This window comes from Motacilla alba, chromosome 20 (genome assembly GCF_015832195.1).
Source record: "Motacilla alba alba isolate MOTALB_02 chromosome 20, Motacilla_alba_V1.0_pri, whole genome shotgun sequence".
In the NCBI taxonomy this organism is placed as follows: Eukaryota; Metazoa; Chordata; class Aves; order Passeriformes; family Motacillidae; genus Motacilla; species Motacilla alba.
This window is the reverse complement of record NC_052035.1, coordinates 6,144,366-6,166,494: the sequence shown is the minus strand read 5'-3', so window position 1 is coordinate 6,166,494 and position 22,129 is coordinate 6,144,366. Positions and strand designations below refer to the sequence as shown.

General features: G+C 53.3%; 2 protein-coding genes across 4 annotated transcripts; both read left to right on the top strand.

Moving 5' to 3' along the window:
• The first annotated feature begins 133 nt into the window (after positions 1–133).
• PIGT (phosphatidylinositol glycan anchor biosynthesis class T) lies at positions 134–7,201 on the top strand. Of its 2 annotated transcripts, none has more exons than XM_038159250.1 (12): positions 134–1,958; positions 2,313–2,490; positions 3,428–3,555; positions 4,037–4,137; positions 4,266–4,352; positions 4,609–4,696; positions 4,771–4,868; positions 5,162–5,327; positions 5,449–5,617; positions 6,052–6,318; positions 6,437–6,520; positions 6,653–7,201. In XM_038159250.1, the coding sequence occupies exons 1-12, from the start codon at positions 1,286–1,288 to the stop codon at positions 6,903–6,905; spliced, it is 2,292 nt and encodes a 763-aa protein (XP_038015178.1). In that variant the 5' UTR covers positions 134–1,285; the 3' UTR covers positions 6,906–7,201. The 2 variants fall into 2 exon arrangements, with proteins under 2 accessions (XP_038015178.1, XP_038015177.1); XM_038159249.1 differs by having other exon boundaries at positions 5,417–5,617; positions 6,153–6,318.
• A 2,689-nt stretch (positions 7,202–9,890) lies between these two features.
• Positions 9,891–17,896, top strand: LOC119710171 (BLCAP apoptosis inducing factor). 2 transcript variants are annotated; one of them, XM_038158868.1, is made up of 2 exons: positions 9,891–10,120; positions 16,273–17,896. In XM_038158868.1, the coding sequence occupies exon 2, from the start codon at positions 16,353–16,355 to the stop codon at positions 16,614–16,616; it is 264 nt and encodes an 87-aa protein (XP_038014796.1). In that variant the 5' UTR covers positions 9,891–10,120; positions 16,273–16,352; the 3' UTR covers positions 16,617–17,896. The 2 variants fall into 2 exon arrangements, with proteins under 2 accessions (XP_038014796.1, XP_038014795.1); XM_038158867.1 differs by having other exon boundaries at positions 16,268–17,896.
• The last annotated feature ends 4,233 nt before the right edge of the window (positions 17,897–22,129 follow it).

Below are 22,129 nucleotides of genomic sequence, written 5' to 3'. Positions count from 1 at the left end.
GTGTGTGTCACTGGGGGAAATCAGCATGGGGGATTGCAGCAGGGGGAGCGGTGCAAAGCCACGGGCTCGCTGTGCCACGCAGGAGCAAGCGAAGCCTCCCGGTGCACAGCCCAGGGCAGGAACAGACAGCACAGGCCTTGGCAGAGAGGGGCTGCAGGGCACGGTGGGGAGCGGCTCGGGCTCTGCAGAGAGCCAGCACCGACACAGCTGGCCTGAGCAGGGCTGGGTGCTCGTGACCCGGAGCCACCAGCCACGAGCACAGTGGGGACTTCCCACGCAGATGGGCTGAGCAGAGAACGGCAGCTGCACCCCCCGTGCAGCTCCGCAGGAGTGGAGGAAGCACCACCACCACGAGGCCACTTTGCAGCCACTCGGTCCAAAGTTGGGCACAAAGCTGGCCGCAGGCCCCTTGCCACCATCAGTGGCTGCAGGCCAGGAAAGCGCCGTCCCGGCCCCTGCACCAGCACAGCCGTGGTCACCACGGGGAAAGGAGCCCAGCAGATAAGCAACAGGAGCCAGGGAATGCTCCTCATCCTGGCTGCTTCCCTGGGGGTGTTGAGACATTACTGCACTGTTCCTGTGCCAACCAACACTTTGTGGGACCAGCTGGAGTGCCCCATATCCGAGTGCAGCATAAATGTGTTGCACGTGCTGCCTTAAGCTGGGAAATTGATCAAGAAAGAGGGGGCAGGCTTTATGACTTTTCAGGTTGTAACACAGGGACTTCCCTACCTAGCTATAGGGTAATTAACAGCTCTGGATGGATGTTTTTATCTTTAATTTGGCTGATCACTTCCAAAATGCATCTAAACCTTTATTACCTACCAGTATCCCGTTGCAAGGAGTTGCCCACTGTAAAAAAAACCCAAAACCAAGACCAACAATATTATGTAAATATGACCTTTAGTTTTTTTTCTGGGCATGCTGACTTTCTGGTTTTATGTGATGTTATTAACTGGCCTATTAAGAGGGGAAAAAAGAGATATAAAGTAACTCCTTATTCTTCACAAATACTGAATCACATTGCCTGTTCCAAGTTAACATTGCATAAGGACCTTAGATCTGAGCAACTAAGTGGGTAATCAACAAGGTATAGCAGCTGGTAAGTGGCAACCACACGTTGCTATAATTTTTATGCTTATTTCCTACTGGAACAAATCATCCCCACACTCAAATCATCACGGGGAGAACAGGAGATGCTGTGAGCTCCATCGGACCGTCACCGCCGGCGCTGCCTTGCTGCGGCTGCCGTTCCCTTCCCCCGGGGCGGCCCCGGGCTGGCGGTATGGAAGCGGGGCGCTCCCGCACGGCTCTGCAGCCGGAGACGAGGAGCGGGGGAGAGCCTGGAAGCCACCTGGGGACAGGCACAGTCCTCGCAGCGCCCCGGGGCACTCCAGGCCGGCGGGGAACCCCCCAGGCTGAGCCGGGGCCAGGGCCTCCCCCGCAGCACGGATTTCCAGCCGGCGGAAGGGAGCGCTCGGAGGGCCGCTCCATGCCCGCTCACACACCAGAGCTGACCGCGATCACCCCTCTGCGCCCTTTCCGCCGCAGAGTATTCTGCGCCGCTGTGAAAAGGCCGCTCCCGGGCTGGGGGCAGGCGCAGCCGGGCTTCTCCCCGCGGGGGCTCCGGGCTCTCCCGGTCCAGCAGCTGCCGGAGCCCGGCCGGCACAGCCGCGGCCCGGCGCACACGGCGCCCCGCGGCTCCCCCGGAAGCGGCGCGCTCGGCGGCGCGGGCGGAAGCGGAAGCGGCGCGGGCGGGGCGGGCGGTAGGATGGCGGCGTTGCTGCTGCTGCTGCTGCTGGCGGCGGCAGGGCCCGGGCCCGGGCGGGCGGCCGCGGGGCGGGAGCGGCGGGACGCGCTGCGGGAGGAGCTGCTGCTGAGCCCGCTGCCCACCGGCGATGTGGCCGCCACCTTCCAGTTCCGTACGCGCTGGGACGCGGACCTGCAGCGGGGCGCAGGTAGGGCGGGCCCGGCCGGGGCGGACCGCGCCGCTATTGGCTGGCGCGGGGGCGGACCGCGCTGCTATTGGCTAGGGCGGTGCGCAGGGGCGGGGCTATCGCGGAGGGACCGCGCGATGTCATGCTTGCATCGAGCAATGACGTCACGGGCGCGAGTGACGTCAGAGTCGAGGTGGGGTGAGCAGGGAGGGGGCGGTGCGGTGACGCCACACGGGGGGCTCGGGCCGTGACGCAAGCAGGCCGTGTGTGATGGCGCGAGCAGAGGCGGTGTCAGGGCGATGTCGTGTTGGGACAGGCCCGGTGTGATGGAAGGGACCGGGGACAGGGAGGGGCAGGGACTAACGCTGCCCGCAGTCTCTCACTACAGGCTCTTCCCGAAGGCGCTGGGGCGGCTGGTGGCAGCGCTGGGCGTGCGGGAGCTGCACCTCGCGCTCACCCAGGGCTTCTGGCGCACCCGGTACTGGGGGCAGCCGCCCCTCCAGGCGCCCGCTGGCGCGGAGCTCTGGGTCTGGTTCCAGCCCACGGTCACCGAGTAGGTACCCCAGCCGTGGATCTGTCCCTCTGGGTCCCCTCTGTCGCCACTGCTCCCAGGAGCTGTTGCTCGCCTCTCCTGAGGCAGCCGTGGTGTGTGAATGGGCCTCCTGGGTGGAAAAATGTCTGCTGGAAAGAGGAGCCTAGGAGTAGCTCTAAAAAACCCACAGAACATCCCCATGTGTTCACAGGACAAGATGTGGTGCTGAGGGCAAATCCTTGTTCATTAAAGGCCCAAGTAATTCCCCTGTGGGCTCTGTGATGACAAGCTTTTAACGATGGCACAGGAAGAAACCACACTGATCTAACCAAGCAGTGGGTGTGTGTGTCACTGGGAGAAAACAGCGTGAGGCATGAGGGTTCAGAGGGGATTGCAGAACCCCTTGCTGCGCTAGTACAGTGGGGCTATATCTTGGGCTCTTATCCATTACTCACTTCCTTTGACTCCCATCCAATACCTGTCACCATGTCCCTTAGCTCATCACCCCTGTTCAAGCTGCAGCAGCCCTGTGGGGACTCACAGAGCTCTCTCCTCCCTGCAAGTGTCCCATTCCTTGTCTGCTGGTCGGGTCAGCCTTTGGAGCTGCACCAAGGCATTGCTTTGGGTCTCACAGTCCCTTCCCCATTCACACACATCACCCCCTGCATGCTCCCTGCTCCCCGGCCTCTCTCCTCACATACCAGCTGTGCCCACTGCCATGTCCCTTGGCTTTGTGATGCCTGTGAGGCCCTGCTGTGTTTCCCTCAAATCTGATGTGTCAGAATAAAATGCCAAGAGAGCTGGGGAGTGCCAGCCCAGCAGTCTCTCTGCACACTCTATGCAGCTTTGCTAAGCCAGTGTGGTCACCCCGCTGTATTTACTGAATGTTACTGATTTAACACTTGTTGTTTCAAAGATTTGAGCTGCTGAGTAATCTCTGGTGTCTGTTCTCACACAGTGTTGACAAAGCCTGGAAAGAACTGAGTAACATCCTTTCAGGAATATTCTGTGCTTCTCTCAACTTCATTGACTCGACCAACACAGTGATTCCAACAGCATCCTTCAAACCCCTGGGTTTAGCCAATGGTGAGCCTGGCTCTGCTCTCTCACTCTTGCCTTTCTCCTTAGTTCTGCCTTGTGCCACTGCCAGCATTCCAGGTGCAGGTCCTGCAACGACTCTGGGTCTGGGTGTGTACAACAACTTAACCTTTCCTGGGAAGGATTTACTCTCCCTACAAACAAGGCTTGGATTTAAACAGAGGAAACTCACAAGTAACACATGGCAGATGCTCCCAGGCCCTTATATGTCTCTATGAAAAGTGTTTTATGAAACAGGGAGGACTACAGGATTTAAGGCACTCACAGAAAAAGATCTGCTAGGATGTATCCTTACCCATTCTTTCCAATCACTCTGAACAGAGTGGGATCTACTTCTGGTGGAGCTCACGGCATTTCAGGCATACTGAGAGGGTGGTGGGATGTGGGGTACTCTGGGGATGGAACAGCTCTGCTGCTGTGCTCATGCCTGTAGTAATCCCAGCCTGCTGACCTCCCTCTCCCTGCCCAGGGACAGATCACCATCTCCTGCGTTACGCTGTCCTGCCCCGGGAAGTCGTCTGCACAGAGAACCTCACCCCTTGGAAGAAGCTGCTGCCGTGTGGCTCAAAGGTAAAGACAAGTCCTGCTGCCCAATTGGGCCACTCCTGATGGAGCTGGGCTGGGAAATTCCCTCAGTGTCTTTCTCTGTGTGAGCAGAGGACAGGGCAGGGGCTGAGTTTCTCCTGTGTTCCCTGCAGGCTGGGCTGGCTGTGCTGCTGAAGGCCGAGCGCCTGTTCCACAGCAGCTACCACTCCCAGGCAGTGCACATCCGCCCCATCTGCAGGGTAAGTGTGGGCTCAGCTCCCTCCCTGAACTCCCCAAGAGAAAATCCAAAGCCCCCTGGTCACATTGCAAAGTATCACACTGGTTTGCCCAGCTACCCTGGGTTGGGTTCACTGTGTCTAACACAGCTGTCATCCTGCCTATCTGGTAACCCCATGGAAATCTTGCAATCCTACTGGAGGTCCATCCACCATCCACTCCATCCTGGTGTCCTCCCCCTCCAGAAGGTGTGATCAGAGCTGCTTGTCTCTTGTGCAGGATGCCTCCTGCCTGGCTGTGTCCTGGGAGCTCAGACAGACCCTCACTGTGGTCTTTGACTTCTTTTCCAGTGGCCAAGGAAAGAAAGGTAAGCGTGGTGGCTGTGCTCAAGTGCTCCCAGCCTGCAGCACTTGACCTGCCGCCTGACCTTGCTTCCCGCAGACTGGTCCCTCTTTAAGATGTTCTCTCGCACGCTGACTGACACGTGTCCTCTGGCATCGCAGAGCAAAGTCTACGTTGACATTTCCCCCAAGAACAAGGTAAGCCCAAGGGCCTGAAAGCATGCCCTGCTCCCTCAGTTCAGCCGCTTCATGTGGCTCTGAAACATCCTCACCTCCATCCTCTGCATGGCCTGGCCTCTCAGGGGCTAACAGAGGGAGGTGATTTCCTTGCTCTGAGCAGGGCTGAGGGGGATGAGCCTGGTGGTGTTAGCAAGAGCACGGAGCTGGCTGTTGGATGGCAAAGCTCAGGGCTACCTGGAGGGATTTTGCCCAGTGCAGCCTGTTTCTTCCAGGGGCACTTTTCCCTTTCATGGTCCATTTGCTTTCCTCAGGAAAAGGAGCTGCTGGAAGTGTCCCCCCCTCCAACATCAGTACATGAAGCTATTGTCCAGGGAGAGAGGAAAACCTATGCTGTCTATGACCTGCTGAGCCCCTCCCTCTTCAACACATCTCGCAGCCTCAATGTGCAGCTGAAGTGGAAGCGGCCCCAAGACAGCTGTGAGTGAACAGATCTTCAGTACATCTGCACCACTGGCCAGGGCTCCAGGGCTGAAAATCACCCCCCTGCTGTCCTTCCCCTTCCACAGCGGAAATGCCCATTCCCACACTCCATGCTCAGCGTTACGTGGGGGGGTACGGGCTGCAGACCGGGCAGATCTGCACCCTCATCTACAACACCCACCCGTACCGAGCCTTCCCCGTGATCCTGCTGGAGACTGTGCCCTGGTACCTGCGGCTCTACGTGCACACCCTGACCATCATCACCAAAGGGAAGGAAAACAAGCCCAGTGAGTGAACCCTCCAAGCAGCACATGCCGCCCGATTCCCTGGCATGAGCAGCTCATTCCAAAGATGGTTTAATCCCTCCCTCTGGCTCCAGTGATCTCTGGGAAACTGGATTGTGAACCAAAACAGTTTAGGATGTTTTCCTAGCCCCAAGTTCAGTGCTCACAGCAGATGAGACCATTAAGTCTGTTTTATTTTTAAGAGGCACATGGATAGTATTTGATAATCCAATAAGGGTTTAAACCAACATGAATTAATTTTTGTAGCACAGGAAGCTCAGTTTAAAACTGATGATTGGTTTTATTTTGCATTTATACCTTTCCTTATGAATACCTGACTGTCATGGGTCAGTAGCTTTAAAGACCAGCTAAATTTTGCTTTAACACATGCTTTTTGCTATGGGTGCATCTTCACTTGGTCAGAAAACCTCTCTCAGAACAGTGGAAGCAGGAGCACCCACCTCATGGGAGATGTCTAGGCAGTGTGAGACTGGACAAGGTTCCCCTGGTGTCATTGTGGAAATCTCTTTGGGGTCAGGTTACATCCACTACCAGCCAGCCCAGGACCGGAGACGGCCTCACCTCTTGGAAATGCTGATCCAGCTGCCAGCCAACTCCGTCACCAAGATCACAATCCAGTTTGAGAGGGCCTTACTGAAGTGGACAGAGTACCCACCTGACCCCAATCACGGCTTTTATGTTGGGTAATGACATTCCTCAGCTCCTCATCCCTTCCTGGGCTTTGCATAGCACTTACTGCCCAGGTCTCTGGAGATGTCTTTAGTGTCAGGACTGACACTGGTGTGCTCTTTGTGCCCTTAGTTCATCTGTGCTCAGTGCCCTGGTGCCCAGTGTCACTGCAATGAAGGACATGGATGTGGAGCAGAGCCCTCTCTTCACCTCGCTGTGAGTGTGCTTGTGCTGGGGAGCGGGGCTGTGCCACAACCTGTGGGCTGTGGCTGCTCTCGTCCTCTCTGGTGAGCACAAAGCATCAGTCCTGTGCAGGCTGACCCTGCCTTTCCTTCTTCCACTCCCCAGGTTTCCTTCCTCCGATGGCTCCAGCTATTTCGTGCGCCTGTACACGGAGCCGCTGCTGGTGAACCTGCCAACACCAGACTTCAGCATGCCCTACAATGTCATCTGCCTCACCTGCACCGTGGTGGCCGTGTGCTACGGCTCCTTCTACAACCTGCTGACCAGAACGTTCCACGTGGAGGAGCCCAGCCGGGGCGGGCTGGCCAAGCGGCTGGCCAACGTCATCCGAAAATTCAGGGGGGTGCCCCTGCTCTGAGAGGAGCCAGGGCAGCCAGCGCTGCCTGCAGGGCTCTGTGGGGAGACAGACAGCAGAGCACTGCTGCCTCTTGTCTTGCTGAAGCAGCTTGTTTGGTTTTGCTGCCAGGAATTCTCTTTGGGATCCAATAAGCCGAGAGATCACTTCCATTGCTAAGATGGGAAATGGCTCTAAGCCCATTGACTACTGAACTGCACTGCTGTGGGACTGGGAAAAGTAAAAGACTTCTGTTTGGGAGAGGTGTAACTTACGTGCTAGGAATGGTACTGGAAGTAAACTGGAGTGTTTTGTACGTTTGTGCTGCTCCTGGTTGGTTTTGCTTTCTCAGCTCATGGGCAGAGTTGACCCTCTAAGACTGTGAGCTGTAGCCCAGTGTCTGGATCAGCTGGGATTTGATGCAGGCAGGACCAGGCAAGGGGGTTTGATCTGCAGAAAACAGAGGGATTCATCTGCTCTAACATCTCACCTTTCACAGTTGCTATGTTTCACATATATCTGTCCTGTCACACTTGGCCACATTGGAGCCAGTTTGCAAATTAATTGTTGGGCACAGAATTTGTCTGCCCCTTCACCAACAGCAAGAGTTTATTTTCTTTCACAGGAAAAAGCTTCTCTTGCTCACAACTTCTGTTTGCAGGGTTTTGAAACCCTCCACCTGCTCAGCCCAGCACAGGATTCTCCTCTGCACCCACAGTATCCCTGGAGCTTCGGGGAGCCTTGGCTCAGCAGACCCCAATGCTGAGCTGCAGCCAGCCCTAGGATGAGAATGCAGGAACACTGGCACCACTGTGCTCCTCAGTTATTTTCTCAAAACACAGATTACCACCTTGTGGTTCACCCAGAGCAGCGGCAGGTCAGTGGTGGTGCTGCTGCTTGGCCTCTGACAGTGCTGCTTTCAGGGCTACGCCCTTTCCGTCTCAGATGTGGCTTTTGTGATTGCAACACTGCTTACAACCAGCTAAACAAAAGACAGGGAAATCACTGGAAGAAACACTCCCCAGAACCAAAGCAGAGCACAGCCTGAGGTCCTTTAAAGCTGCTGCTTCAACAGAAAGGCCATAAAAACCCCATGGCCTCCTGTCCTGCACAGAACAAGCTGTTCCCACCAGCCTGGGATTACCTTTCCCTTCCATGCCAGAGATGCTTTTTGCTCTGCAGCTCCTTACAGACCCACTCCACTGGATGGCTCCATGCAGCCTGCAGAGCCTGCTGAAATAAGAGTTTTGGATGATCCCTCTCTGTTCCTGCCTGCTGAAAAAGGTGCCATGGGGCTGGGAGTTCACAGCCCTGCCAGCCAGGCTTCAAGTGCAAAATGGAATTTCTTTATAGAAAGCTGGAACTACAACCAAAACCCAAGCACACCGCTCCCACAGCAGTCTTAGGCATGAGGGCCCACATTGCAGTTTTAATAATGATTTGGAGACCTCAAGTTCCATCAGTTGGATCCAGTATCAATCCTGCAAACTGCAACCAGCAGCATGTGCTGGAGCAGCCCGGTTCCCTGGGTGAAGCCTGCTTGCTGCTGGTGTTGGGTGGGATCCTGCAAGTCCCCTGAGTGCCATGGGAATCATCGGCTGGCATCTACTAGTTATTTTTACTATGAACCATCAGAGCTGGCATCAGCCAAAGGCTTTAGGGCCATTCCTATGCAGTGCCATAAACCAGGAATTTTAAACACCCCATAAAAAGGTCAGCTCAGAATAATGGCAGAGCAGAGGGGAACTATCCCAGGCTGGATACACGCTTGCTGGGCCATTGAGAGAGCAGGTCTTATCATAACTATCAAAAATACACAGGCCAGCCAAGTGGAAAACTGTGGGAAATGTGGGTGGCCCTGCAACTGTGGCTGGGTGGGTTTTAAATGGTTGTGAAAATGCCAAATTTGGTTTTGGGGGTTTTTGGTTTTGTTTTTCTTGGACTATTTTTCTTCTTTCCCTTGGGTTACTCAGTACAGGAGAGAGATGGAGCTTCCTGGGGCAAGTCAGGGGAGGGCTGTGAAGATGACATCTGTCTTAAGAGGAAAAGCTGAGGGAGCTGGGGCTGTTTAGGCTGGAGGAGTGATGACAGGGGAGCTTATCACTGCCTGTGAGCAGCTTCAGGGAGGGTGTTCTGAGGATGGAGCCAGGCTCTCCCCAGTGGTGCTGAACAGGATGAGGTAACAGGAACACCTGGACATGAAGAACTTTACTGCATGGGTGACTGGAACAGGCTGCACTGAGATATTCCCGTGCCCCTGGACACGATCCAGAGCACTGTGCTCGAGGGGACACAGCAGAGCAGGGGGTTGGAGGGATGGCCTGCAGTGGTCCCTGCCCAGCCTGGAGGGGACCCAGCAGAGCATGGAGGGATGGCCTGCGGTGGTCCCTGCCCAGCCTGGAGGGGACCCAGCAGAGCATGGAAGGATGGCCTGCGGTGGTCCCTGCCCAGCCCCGCTGTCCTCTGTGGCTCTGAGGCAGCACAGCACAAGGTGCAATGCAGCGTGCAAACACAATGGAAAAATAACCACGGAATATTCTGAGTTGGAAGGGACCCCTCAGGATCCTCGAGTCCAGCTCCTGGCCCTGCACAGGACACCCCAGGAATCCCACGCTGTGCCTGAGAGCGGTGTCCAAACGCTTCTAGAAGTCATTTAGGCTCAGGGCTGTGACCACTGCCCTGGGGAGCCCATTCCAGTGCCCGACCACCCTCTGGCTGAAAATCCTTTTCTAATATCCAGCCTAACCCTGCCCCGACACAGCTTCAGGCCATTCCCTCGGGTCCTGTCACTGCTCACGAGAGCCAAGAGATCGGAGCAGCCCCTCGTGAGGAAGCTGCAAGCAGCGCTGAGGTCTCCCCCTCAGCCTCCTCTTCTCCAGGCTGAACAGCCCAAGCGTGGCTCATTACAAGAACCCATAAACACAAAAACCTCTTCTCAAAAGGCCCATCCGGCCGAGGCCGGCTCCCCTCAGCGCCGCCCTCCCGTGCGCAGGCGCAGCGCCATCCGCGCAGGCGCAGCGCCGGTCGCGCGGGGCTGCCGGAGCCGCCCGAGGAGCGGCCGCTGCCCGCGCCCCCGCCCCGCCGGCGGAGCAGCAGCGCCCGCGGCCGGCAGCGCTCCCGGGACAGCCGCCCCCCCGCCCGGCCCCTGGGGAGCGAGGCGTCCCCCGCATCCCGGGAGGCCTCTCCCTCCTTCCTCAGGGCGGCCCCGGGATGGCGGCGTGAGGCGGCGGCGCCGCGCGGTGAGTACGGGCCGGGGAGCGGCCGGGGCCCAGCCGGCGGGGCTGGCGGAGCGGGGGAGCGCTGGGGAGAGGGGGGAAAGCGGGACGGCTCCCCCGCCGAGGAGCCCCGCGCTCGAAGCCGTGCGTGCGCCGGGATGGAAAAGGCTTCAAGCGACCCCGAGCTCGGTGCCAGCATGGAAATAACGGCGCTGTGTGTGCCCTCCCCTCCTTCCCTCTGCTCCGGCCGCGAGCCTCTCCAGCTCTCGTTAGCGCCTTCTGAAAGGAAACCCGGGCCCGTTTCTCCCCAGGGCAGCACAATGCCCTGGCAAGCCTTTGTCCAGGCAGCTGGACTGGGATGGGCCTTGTGGGTCCCTTCCAGCCCGAGATATTCAGTGATAGTCTGTGAATACAGCGCTCTGCAGCGCTGTTGTGCCCGGCCCGGCACCCTCCCCGAGCACCCATACGCGCTTTGAGCCAGATACAAAGTGAGTTTACAAGCTGCTCTGTCATACGAACATTGCTCATGATATCCCAAACATGCAAGTGCAAGAGAAGAGGAAAAACAAGCTCTTAAATGCAGTCCGCAGCATGCTGAACTCTCCCATACTTCCTTGGTACTGAAACATTTCAATGGACCTTGCAAGTACTCTCATACTGTCATAGTGCAGTAACCTTTGTCTTTCCAAACTGTAGGTCATAACTCCTCATAGCTGCCCAAACAGCATTTTTGCCTTTCCTCATCTGAGATGCAGAAAACTCACCCTTATCAGGCTGTATTTGGACCTCTGAAGCCTGCTGAGATGCAGAAAACTCACCCTTATCAGGCTGTATTTGGACCTCTGAAGCTTGCTGAAGGCACAAAAGGTAGAGAAGAGGTCCAAATTAAAACTGCTTTTCTCAGGGAACGTGGAATGGGCCTGGAAGTTGTGATCCTTGGCAGTTAAACAAAGGCAGAAGGTGGGAATGAGGACCTCTGAAAACGAATGAATTAGTACAAATGGAAGTAGTAGTACTTCAGATGACAGCTGTGACTGCTGGCATCTCTTCCCACCACAGAGCTGGCTGACTTAAGCTTCTGCTCCTCTGATTCCTGATGATTTCCAGGCCCATTCCAAGCTCTCTGAGAAAAACAATTAGTTTCAGTTTGGATCTCTCCTCTGCCTTCCTGCTCATGGGCAGAGAAGGATTCACCCTGATGCTGTGAGGGCATTGCATTCCAGATGGAGTGGGCACTGCCTCTGGACAAAAGCTCATCCATCCCCCATCAGGAATGAAGCTCAGAGGGCAGCTTTGGAGGTGGTGACAAGAGTGGCTCAACAGAGAGTCTCCACTTTTCACCAAGTGAGTTACTTTGGCTTTTGTCTAGCTTGAGAAATCAGAACACCAACCCAAGGCTTGGTTAGTAAAGGATTTGTTACTCTTTTTGCTCTTTTTGGAAGCTGTTGTGACTACATTGCACCATTTCTGAGTCTACATCGAGTGTCCAAGGCATGATCCAAGATTAGGGTAAGGCCTTTGCCAAAAAATATAGACTCACTCTTTCCAGCTGAGTCATACCAGCAGATAAAGCTTTAAAAAAATTGAAATAATAGTGGCAAGGCTAAAAAAAACCCTAGAGAAGTTAATCCCTGCTGCAAATAGGTCTTAAAGTTTGAGCAGTTATGGTCCTTGGGTTTACGACAGAGGGTTGGCATCTGGGAAGCTGGTTTGCTGTTGCTTTTCTTAGCTGAACTCTTCATACTTGTCACTTGATAGTTCTTCACCTCTCTTTTTGTCCCAGTGCTTTGGATGTTGTGTATTTTTCAGCAGCTGTTTTGGGTGCTCTGTGATATTTGAGTTGGTTCTGAGCACACGCTGGCAGTGTGAAGCGCTGCCCACACACATCAGTTAGTATTTGTGACAGGGTTTTTGATTAAAACAATTTTAAGCAGACAGGTGAGCGTTGTAGGTAAGAAACACATCCCTGAGCCTTCCTCTTCAGTTTATGTGCACTGGATAACTTGAGAGACTTCTATCTACCCACTGTGGCTTTTCATCACAAGCAGAGACTTCAGCTTTTGGGAAACGGGGTGGATGATACCAGCACGCCCCAATAAAAGGTTACTCAGTGTTTTATTGCAGACCTTTCAGCTCTCAGCCTGGGAGACTCTTTCTGTAGCATCTGCTGGGGGAGTTCTGTGTGGACAGCACTGGCTTAAAGGCTGCCTTTGTAAGGTCTGAACAAGCTTACCCTTCAAGTGCTCAGGGAAAGCTGGCTGATTATTCTCCCCTTCCTGGGTAAATGGACTGTTAAAGAATTCAAACGTTCTTGAGAAAGGTACAGACTTGATATTGACATACTGGTGTGCCAAACCCATGGTGCAGGAACACCTCTCAGTGTGTTAATTGCTGGGTTAGTCTGTAGAATGTGAAGGAACAGCTTGCTAGCCCTCAGATGGATTTATTCCAAAACGTGACTGATCCATTGCAAAGCAGTGCCCTGTGCTACTCACTCTAGACCTGTCATAATTGAGATTCTCTTTCTGCTTGGGAAAGGTCTGCTGCTGCCTTTGCGCTGGAATTCCAGAATCCTCCGCACAAACATACACCAGTAGGTCCTGAATGTTTTTGGGAGGGAAGATGACGGCAGGGAGGGCTGGCAATGCAATGGAAGCCAGCTAATGAGCATGTGGAGAAGTGCTGGTGCTTGCTTATTAGCAGGCGTGCAGGGAACCTCCCCTGGCTGCTCCTCTGCCTGCAGGAACTGGCAGAGGAGGCTCTGGCAGCACGTGGAGATCAGACTGGGCCACACTGGGAGCATCACCAGCTCTGCTGCCGAGGGGTCTGAAGTGAGTTCAAGTGGCTCCAAGAGCTGTGGAGGGGTGAAAGGAGGAAGTGGGAAGGAGCTGTCGGGTAAACATGAGTGGCCACCGAATCAGGTGACGTGAGGAGCAGCACAGGAGCAGGTTTGGGGATAGCGGGACACAGGACTGGCTGAGGAAGAGGTGAGTCAGGCTGGGGAGAACAAGAGCGACTGGCTGAGGGAAAACAGGATGCAGTTGTGAAACCAGTCCTGTTGGGTGACAGGTTATTATTTGCTCTGGAACATGGTAATCTTTGGCTTGGGTTGTGAGGAGGGGACAAAGACAACAAGGTAGGAATCTGTAATTTGCAAATTTCACCTTGCTTGAGAAACCAGGCAGAACCAAATATTGTTGTGGCTTCCAGGAGGATCTGCCTGTCCTGGGCATGAAGGAGAATGTTCCCTGCTCAGTAAAGAGCTGATAGCAGGAGGTGCTGTTTCTCTTGGATCAATAGAGGGTAAAGAGAACTCAGTCTCGATGCCAGCTGTACAAAGAGTCTCTAGTGAAGAGCACGTATCTCACTAGTGGAGAGTCACTCGAGGGAGACAGAGCAGCCTCCAGTAGTAAGTACTTGGTCTAGGATCAGCTGTGGGATACAGCAGAGGGTCCTCAGCCTTTAACTGGTTGGTACACGTGAGAATAAAAGCAAACTGACTACAGATACAAAGAGCAGCTGTTTGAATGGCTGCATTTGGCAGAAATCCAAGAGGTTTGCAGGTTGGAGGGCATTGGCATTGAAACTTCATAGTAAGAAGTAAGAATAACTACTATTATAGTAGTAAGAATAACTACTATTATACTATTACTTATATATAGTAAGAATAACTACTATTGTAGTTATAGTAAGAATAACTGCTATTGAATGGTTCTGTATTCTGCAGTGGCTGCATTGATTGCTACAAGCAGCTGGTTCTTGCAGGAAATACTAATATTTAAAAATGAGTAACTTGTTGTGAGATGGCTTTGTGTTTGTAGGAGCTGCTCAAGTAAAGCCTAGACACTTAAAATCAACTCATTGTTTAGAGTGTTGTTGTTAAGAGCATTGTAGGAGTGAGGAGGCCAGACCATGAAGTACAAAAGGTAGCTACAAGAGAAATTATAATTATTTTCTAACTGTAGTCAGGTGTAAAGTTTGGGGCTAAAGGCTCAGTAGTGACACAGGACCCTATTAAAGCTGAGAGATTTGTGACATTAGTTCTGAAAAATTCTAGTTTTTTGTTTCAGCCTTGTGCTACTTAGCAGACACATTATTTACCAATTTCTTTACTCTAGAGACAGAAAACCCAAAGCAAAGTAGGCACTTTAAACTAAAGTTTTGAGAACAGCTGACACAAATTGCCACAGAAGTCAAGCTGATGAAACTTAGGGCTGGATCTGGCAAAAACATAACATGGTGTTTAGGCACTGATTTTTAATGCTTGGTGTTTGGAGCACTTGTGAGAAAAGAATTGCAGGAAACTTCAAGAAGGGAACATTTCAGGAGGATTAAAGCAGCTGCAGATCACTGATTTAGTAAAACTTTGCTGCTTTCAATGCAGTTTGAACTGGAACTTTGGGTGATGGGGTTTAATTACCTTCCTGTTCAAATATTTGCTGTTAGATTTTTTTTTTTTCTCTCCATTCTTCCCCTTGGAAAAAAGTTCTCTAGTACTCCTGCAGTATTGTTTACTCCAGAGACATCTGAGCAATTCACAAAGGCAAGCTGACAGCATGTTTTGTTATGAAATGAGTAATAGCTAGTTCCAGTTTACAGACGGGGAAAAGGCTTGGGACTAGACTTGCCCTTAAAGATGCAAGTGAGTGACCTGCCTAAAACAGGGCTAACATTGGGAGCTTTATTCCTGTGACTTGCCTTTATCTGTATTGCAGCAGAGAATAACTTTTTCCTTACTCTCTGGCTGCTGAGCTGCAGCCTAGTTTTACTAATTGAACTCCAGCTGCTCTCTCTGCTGGAGAACACTCCCTTGCAGGAGCACCAGCACAATGTACTTTCCCCACATAATGTTCGTGCTGGTGGAGATGTTGGCCTGCATTTTCCTGGTAACATTAAAGTAAAATAGATGGTGCTGCTCGGGATGGCAGCATTTCCTGCTGCTGACAGCAGAGCCCATTGCTACCTGCGAGGCAAGGCTGACCTCAGTTTTTTTTTTTTTTTTTGGAAGAGAATCTCCTGTGGTTTTCTCTTGGCTTTTCTCTGCAATCCCTCATTCTCCCTCCCTTTGCCAGGAAATCCCTTCTCCTGCCAACAGGAGCCAGTGGAATGTGCTGTTTGTTTACATTCTCACTCCTTCATCCTACTAACCTTCCCACCCCCCAGCTGTAATCCTGACAGGCTCGGCTGAGCCCTTCATCCTTCTGAGGGAGCACTGCTCCATTGAGTAATTGCAGACACAAGGCTTGCTGCAAGGAGCCGTCCCCACCAGACTCTTCTTGGTGGGGGTGAGGCATTTATTGTTTTTAAAGCCATTTGAAATTCTTGAAGGGGTTTGTAGTGCTTCAAAGGGAAAAACAAAAGCACACACTTAATGTCATTGAGGTGGTTGCTAAAGGTAGGAGCAGGTTTTCTGGACTTGTAGCATGCTGCCATCCCTGCCTAGGAAAGCCCTTAAAGCCCAGTTTCCAGAGGGTTTTATAATAATCCAAGTGAGGAAATCCTGTGTTTACAGCACTTAGGGAAATTGCCATTTTGAGCCTGTCCCCCCGTTTGATCCATTCACATACTTCTTCTTATCTGACTTTAGCTGTTTGGCAAGGATTATAAATCATAAAGCTGGGACTGTCCTCCCCTTTGTTTTACAGCCTGGACACTGCTGGGGCTCTCCTGGGTAGCTTGATGTGTAGCTGGTCTGGTGCTGTCCTGCTGGAAGACTTTATTGTTTGTGTGCAGAACAATTCCTTACGCAACTGCTTCCTTAACATGTCTCTGTAGCACCAAATAATGATTACCCTTCAACTGCATTTCTTTATATCATCTCTCCAGCCTTTGGACTGGATCAGTGTGTGTAGGGAAGGCTGTGGCAGCTTGTTTCCCATTTCCACCTCTCCTCTTTTGTTCCTGCACTGTGCTAAAAGGGTCTCACTTGTTAGCCTGGATAAAGGCCTGAGGAACAGAGCACACAGGATACACTTCTATACCAGCATTAGCTGACCCTGTCCCCAGGTGAGTGGTTCAGAAAGCTTACCAGCTGCAAGACACATTTAGAATTTAGTAGTGGGAGTTCAACCATCAGCATATGATGCTTGGGAGTAAATGAAGCTTTAGAAGCATGTCAGTTGATTTTTTTTCCCTGCATTTCTCTGAGTGTCTGTTTCCTCCTCCCCGCAGAGCAGCCTGCCCTCTGGAGGAGTTGCTTGAGCCTGTTCTGGAGCACATCTGACTGCTACTGCCAGCGAGGCCCCAGCCAGCCACCATGTACTGCCTTCAGTGGTTGCTACCTGTCCTACTCATACCCAAGCCCCTCAACCCAGCACTGTGGTTCAGTCACTCGATGTTCATGGGATTCTACCTGCTCAGTTTTCTCCTGGAACGGAAACCTTGCACAATTTGTGCCTTGGTCTTCCTGGCAGCTCTATTCCTCATCTGCTACAGCTGCTGGGGGAACTGCTTCTTGTATCACTGCACAGGATCCCAGTTACCCGAATCAGCTCACGATCCCAACATAGTGGGCACCTAGAAAACCATCATCTTCCAGTCTGCTGAGGGCTCTTGTTTTGCTTTTTAAAAAAGGGGTGGGGCTGGGGAGGAGGGGGGTGTTGGGTGTGGGACTGGAGTAACAGGGACAACCTATTTCCTGTAACTGTGCGTGGACTGGAGTGGCAAATCCTTCCCACTCTGCCTGTGAAATTCGACTCGTTTACTGTGTGAACTCTGGCAGCACCACCTGCTTTTTTAGGAGCAGAAGTCTTTTTTTTCTTTCCCGTATCACCGGGAGCAGACACCAGCCCTCTCAACTGAGAACTGCTGGAAGCCTCAGCTGCTGGCCCCTGCCCAGCTGGGAGCGCTGGAGTTGTGTGTCACTTGTCTGCATTAGGCCACGGTGGTCTAACTCAGGGCTCTTGGCCCCCTGATCCTGCTTGAATAGCTACAAGATTCTCTCAGTCTCTCTCTGTGGGGAGCCAGCCTTCCCACCTTGCTGATCAAGGGTGAGTGCAACAGCTCACAAATGGACTTGGCCAAAAGCTGCTGGAGCCAGAGGCAGTTGAGTCATCTCCTCCTGCTCAGCCTGCCAAAGGGATGTGTGCACTGCCCAAGTGCTTTCTGAACTCTTTGCTCTGAGATCCCAGCCTGAAAGCCTCAGTTATGCTGCTGCTTTTATAAAGCCTGACAGGCAGTAGAGACTCTCTCTTCCCCTCCTCCTACATGTCCTGGGTTCACCAAGGTATTGACCGTTGGGAGAAAGAACCAGCATGCTGCAAGTCACAGGGTTTTGGAAGCCACTGTGGACTTTCCCCTACAGAACTCATGCTAGCCCAAAAGGCTGGGTGTGGGTAGGGCAGGAGAGGATCCATGAGGTGGAGGCATGGCTTGAAGCACTAAATGCTTCAGCCATTTTCAGAGATGATGGTTCTGGGCCAGAGGTGACAGAAGGTGCTGGTGCTACTGACTAGAGAAGGGCAGAGGCTGGAAAAATGCCTGGTGTCTCCAGCTTCCCTGGCAGAAGGATGTCAAGAATCCGAGGTGCTGATGGGTCAGGCCTACAGCCTGGGGCAGAGGTTGGTTTGTAAGAAGCCTTAGAGGTTGGCACAAAACACTTATCTCTAAACTTTGAAGGTTTCCCTCTCCTTTGCCATCTGTTTGTCTTTCCTTCAGTCTTCTGGTGGAGAGCAGCAGAAGAGGCTGTTGCTGTCCTGAGGCAGTTCAAGCTATGAGGTTGTGAAACTTCCAGAGTATTGTTTGTTCATTGCACAGCTGTTCAAAATGTTTAATAAAGCTTTATAAACTTTGGTCTATGGCCTCCTGCCCAGCATGATGCATTGGCTGCTCATTGTGGATGCCTTAGCCCAGCAATCACGTGTCCCTGCATTGTTCTGTTCCCAGCACAGCAACCCCCAGCAGTCCCCAGCAAGAGGCAGAGCCTGTTTGCCCTGTAGCTCCCAGTACTGCCTCTTCTTGACTGGTTGGGCTGAGTAGGAGCCAGACTGGCAATTCCTAAACAGCCTCATCTCACAACCAGAAGCACCTCCTGTGTCGTGTGTGTCTCGGCACTTACGTGACAGATTCCCCTTTTTGTTGCTGCTTAGGAAATTAAACCCCGAGCTGTGTCCTGGAAGCCACTAATCCCCAGCAACAGTAAAAGTGTCTGTTGGGTGCCCACGTGGTGCAAGCCCATCCCATGACACCACATCACCCCAGCCTGTCCCTCTGCTCAGGGCAGCCCAGCTGCCACCAGCCATCCAGGGGGACACTCATGGTGTGAGCTCTTCCCCAGCCTTGGCCACGGCCCTGTGTAGGACGAGGAGAAACGGACTATGGGATCCAACAGCACCCAGGAGCACCTGAGAGTGTTAAAGGCTGTGGGAGCTGCGTTGCTGGAGCTGAATCAGGCTTGCCTTTATCCCTTGCTCTGAAGACCAGGCCCAGGCTAGAAGGAGTTCAGTTATTGTTTACATGATAAAAGCATGTGCCACATCAAAAATAGATGTGACAGCTCTGTCACCTGTCAGGCTGAGGGAAGTCCCGGTAGCTGTCACATCAACTCAGTCATAAATAACAAATGGAAAGGAGAGGGAGGGCACCCATTGCAGGCCATGGCACAGCTGTGCTCTGAGCAACTCCTGAGTTTTAATGTATTTAAGCTAATGCACTCTGTTCTGTCAAGAGAACGTTTCTATTGCTCACTAGCCAAGTTGCACTTTACAGCAATTTAAATAAATGCTAGCCACCAAGCCAGACTGTGCTTTGGATGAGGGCAAGCCCTGGCTTTGTATGTGGGGTTCAGGACAAGGTACAGCTGCGGGCTCTTGCCTTGTATGAAACCCAGCTCAAAAAAAGCACTTCAAACGAGGGAGGCTGCAGGACAGCTTTCAATGGGGTAAGAAGCCTCCCACCCCTACTGCAGAGAAGGAGCACTCTTTGATGTGCACACAGCACTCCAGCACACTCTCTCACCCTCCTTAGGGCCCTGAGATACCATCTCCACTGTACAGATAGAAAATCGTCATGGTCAGACAGAAAGCCTCGGGCAGAAGGAGGAACCCAACCAAGTCTCACATCCCATGCTAATGCCTGGTTCATCCTTCTCCATCAAGAGACTGTGAAAAACCAGCCTGTGACTGCAGAACAGGTCAAACCCGATGGCTTCTGAAAAGCAGCATCACAGCTTTACTGCCCGTGCGCCACAGATGGGGCTGAGCCTGGACAGACTGCTGGAGTGCTCAGCCAGGCACTTGCCAGCTCCATGGAAAAATGCTCACATGAGATGTTCTGCCCTTCTCTGCCAGAAGAACGGTGGGGTGGCTCTGTCCCTGGGTGTCCTGGGGTCACCATGGAGTCTGTGTGGGGACCACACAGGTGGGTAGCTGCACCAGTGGCTCAAACCAGTGGGATTTAGAGCAAAACCGCTGCTGTGCCCGGCCCCACTGAGCCTGGACACCGTCCACAAGTGTCACTTGACACTTTGGCACTGAGTGAGTGTCATCACCTTGCTGAATTACAGAGTGTCCATCTGCCTGATGCTCCCTGGATACAGGAGCTGGAGCCTTAAGCTGTTCCTTTGTCTTTCCGTATGGGGGAGAGATCATTTTCTTTTCTAGGTCACGTAACAGATCAGTGGCACAGCAGGGTCAATAAAGGAAAAAAAAACAAAACAAAAGCCAGCCCAGGTTCCAATCCTTAGAAACAGAGATGCAGCTTGGCTCAGGCAGTCCTTGGACTTGTGAAGAGACCCTTAGGGTCCAGGGGCTTTTCATCCTCCTCCTCAACCCTTCTCAGGGAGAGGGAGCATCCCCAGGATGAGCAGCTGGAATACCCCAAGGCTTGCCTTTTTTTTTGAAGCTTTAGATCTGTATTATATCCATGGTAGTGCCTCATCTGATACTTGGCAGTTGAGCTCCCCAGCAGTGCTCGGGGTGCAGGTAGGAATCAGCCTGCTCTCCCAGCCTCTGCCTTTCAGCCAGGGATCTTGCTGGGTCATTGGTGCCTCCTGCCTGGATTCTGTTCCTGCTCACCCTGAGACAAACCCACAATGTGGCCTTACGAACAGCAGCAGCCAGAGGAAAGAGGCTGGTCCCGTGGAGGAGCCGTTAGGGCTGGAAGCACCCACCAGTGGCTCAGGAAGGCAGCCAAGTCTGGAGGCACAGTCCCACTGACAATAGCACCGGCCTTGTCCCCTCATGCTGTCACCCAGGCTGGTCCGGCCAATCTCCTGAGCCAGGCAGACCACAAACATCGCTCAGGGTCACAGGTAGCCCTGCCTGCAGCTTTTCTCTGGCACCAGGTGGTTTCCCAGCCGTGGGTGGTAAGCTACAGTCACGTAAGGACTTTAGCCCTCCCCCCAGAGCCTGAAGATTACCCCTTGGCAAGGGGGTTTTGCTACTCTTCCAGCAAAGGCAAATCCTCTGGTAGTAGGGCAAGGGAGGACAGATGGCTCAGGTGCCACCCAGGCCTGCTGCTGGAGGGGATGAGATCCAAGTGACAACAGGCTGTGTGCTCTGAGTGAACACATGCTGGCAGACTCCTGTCCACCCCTTGTTACCAGTGAGTAACGGGCACTGTGGGAGCTCTGGTGGCACTGCCAGCAAAACCTGAGAGCCTGACACAGGGGGACAGTCCTGCTGTGAACCAACCCTTTAACATACAGCACCCTGCTCCTGCCCCAGACCTTCTGCTGCATTTGGGCTGTGGGAGAGACCCCAGCCCTCAGCACAACTCAGATTTGCAGCTCAGGGCTGACCCTGTGTACTCAAAAGCATTTATCCTGTGGGAGCCAGGAGCCCGCGTTCTTGGGGAGGGCTACCACTGAGCTTTGGGTGACTGAAGGGGATGCTCAAGACAAACAACAACTCCTCACCATTTTAGAGCCCATTGCCAACACAAACTGCACAGCACAGGACCCCTGCCTCCTCACTAGAGCTGCTCAGGGGCAGCCACAGCCCCACCCCAATACCCTCTTTAGGTGCTGCCACTGAGGCTGAGGACAAGACAGAGAGAGGAGGAAGCAAACGGTGCCATAGGCAGGGCTTGCAAGTACTGAATCCAGTCCCCTCATCCCCTGCACATAAACCACCACAGTTCCCCTGCACCTCTCCAGAGGTCAGGCTGGACAGCAGCACCCTGGCCTCCTCCAGCACCCATGTCCTCATCCATTTCACCCCCCATGGCCACCCCATTCTCAAACAGCAACACCAAAGGTGCAGATCTGAGGGCATTGCTCGGAGGCCGAGAGACCTGCACACATGAGATAATCCCTCAATCACTTAATTGTTTTAAAGACAAACAAAACATGAAGCATTAAACTTTTAAGGTGATAAGACTGACTCACTTACCAGTCTGAGGAAGAGGGAGCAGTCAGACTGGGGGACTTGGGGCACTAAAGCCACCCCAGGCTGTGGTGATGATGGTAGTGGTGGAGGAGCAGCAGCAGCATCCACTCTGAATTTGAAAACCCCTATGCCCTGCACTGTGCTATGTGTCAATGACTTCACCACCAAGTGAGGGGTCCCACTCAGCACCCACTAATTACCCTGACACAGCAGGCTTGTTTCTTAGATTGCTGATAAAGCAGATTCTGCTGAAGGGAGGCTGCCCCTGTCCTGTGCCCCTGTCCTGTGCCCCCAGCCCAGCCTGGGTGGCTTCACTCAGGGACACTGTGCCCCGTGCCCTGGCAGCACAAGCACCACCCCTGAGCTGCCCTGTGCTTGCTTTGGGCCACACAATGGCAGAGTGTCCCAGGCTGGGGGCACATGGAACACCCCTCAGGCCTGTCTGCAGTGATTGTGTCACTTGCTTTTCCTCCAGGACTGCTGGAGATGCCAGACATGGCCCTGATCTGTGCTGAGCCACGAGCCTGTCCGGGGAGTGGCTTCAGCAACACAGAAGCCCCAAGAGATCCCAGAAGATCTTCCAAAAAAAGTGTCTGAAGCACCAGGAGCTTCACATGGGTACTGCACATGCTCCAGGCAGCATCAGCTCCTCTAACAGGGATGCTAAGGAGCTAACAAGTCCTCTCATACACAAGCTACACTTCTG

Excerpts from the sequence above, each read along its gene's own strand:
- LOC119710171 (XM_038158868.1), top strand. The coding sequence starts at position 16,353 with ATGTACTGCCTTCAGTGGTTGCTACCTGTCCTACTCATACCCAAGCCC.
- PIGT (XM_038159250.1), top strand. The coding sequence starts at position 1,286 with ATGGAAGCGGGGCGCTCCCGCACGGCTCTGCAGCCGGAGACGAGGAGC. Across the intron at positions 4,697-4,770 it reads CAGTGGCCAAGGAAAGAAAG|ACTGGTCCCTCTTTAAGATG; the intron begins GTAAGCGTGGTG and ends TGCTTCCCGCAG. Across the intron at positions 5,618-6,051 it reads AGGGAAGGAAAACAAGCCCA|AACAGTGGAAGCAGGAGCAC; the intron begins GTGAGTGAACCC and ends AACCTCTCTCAG.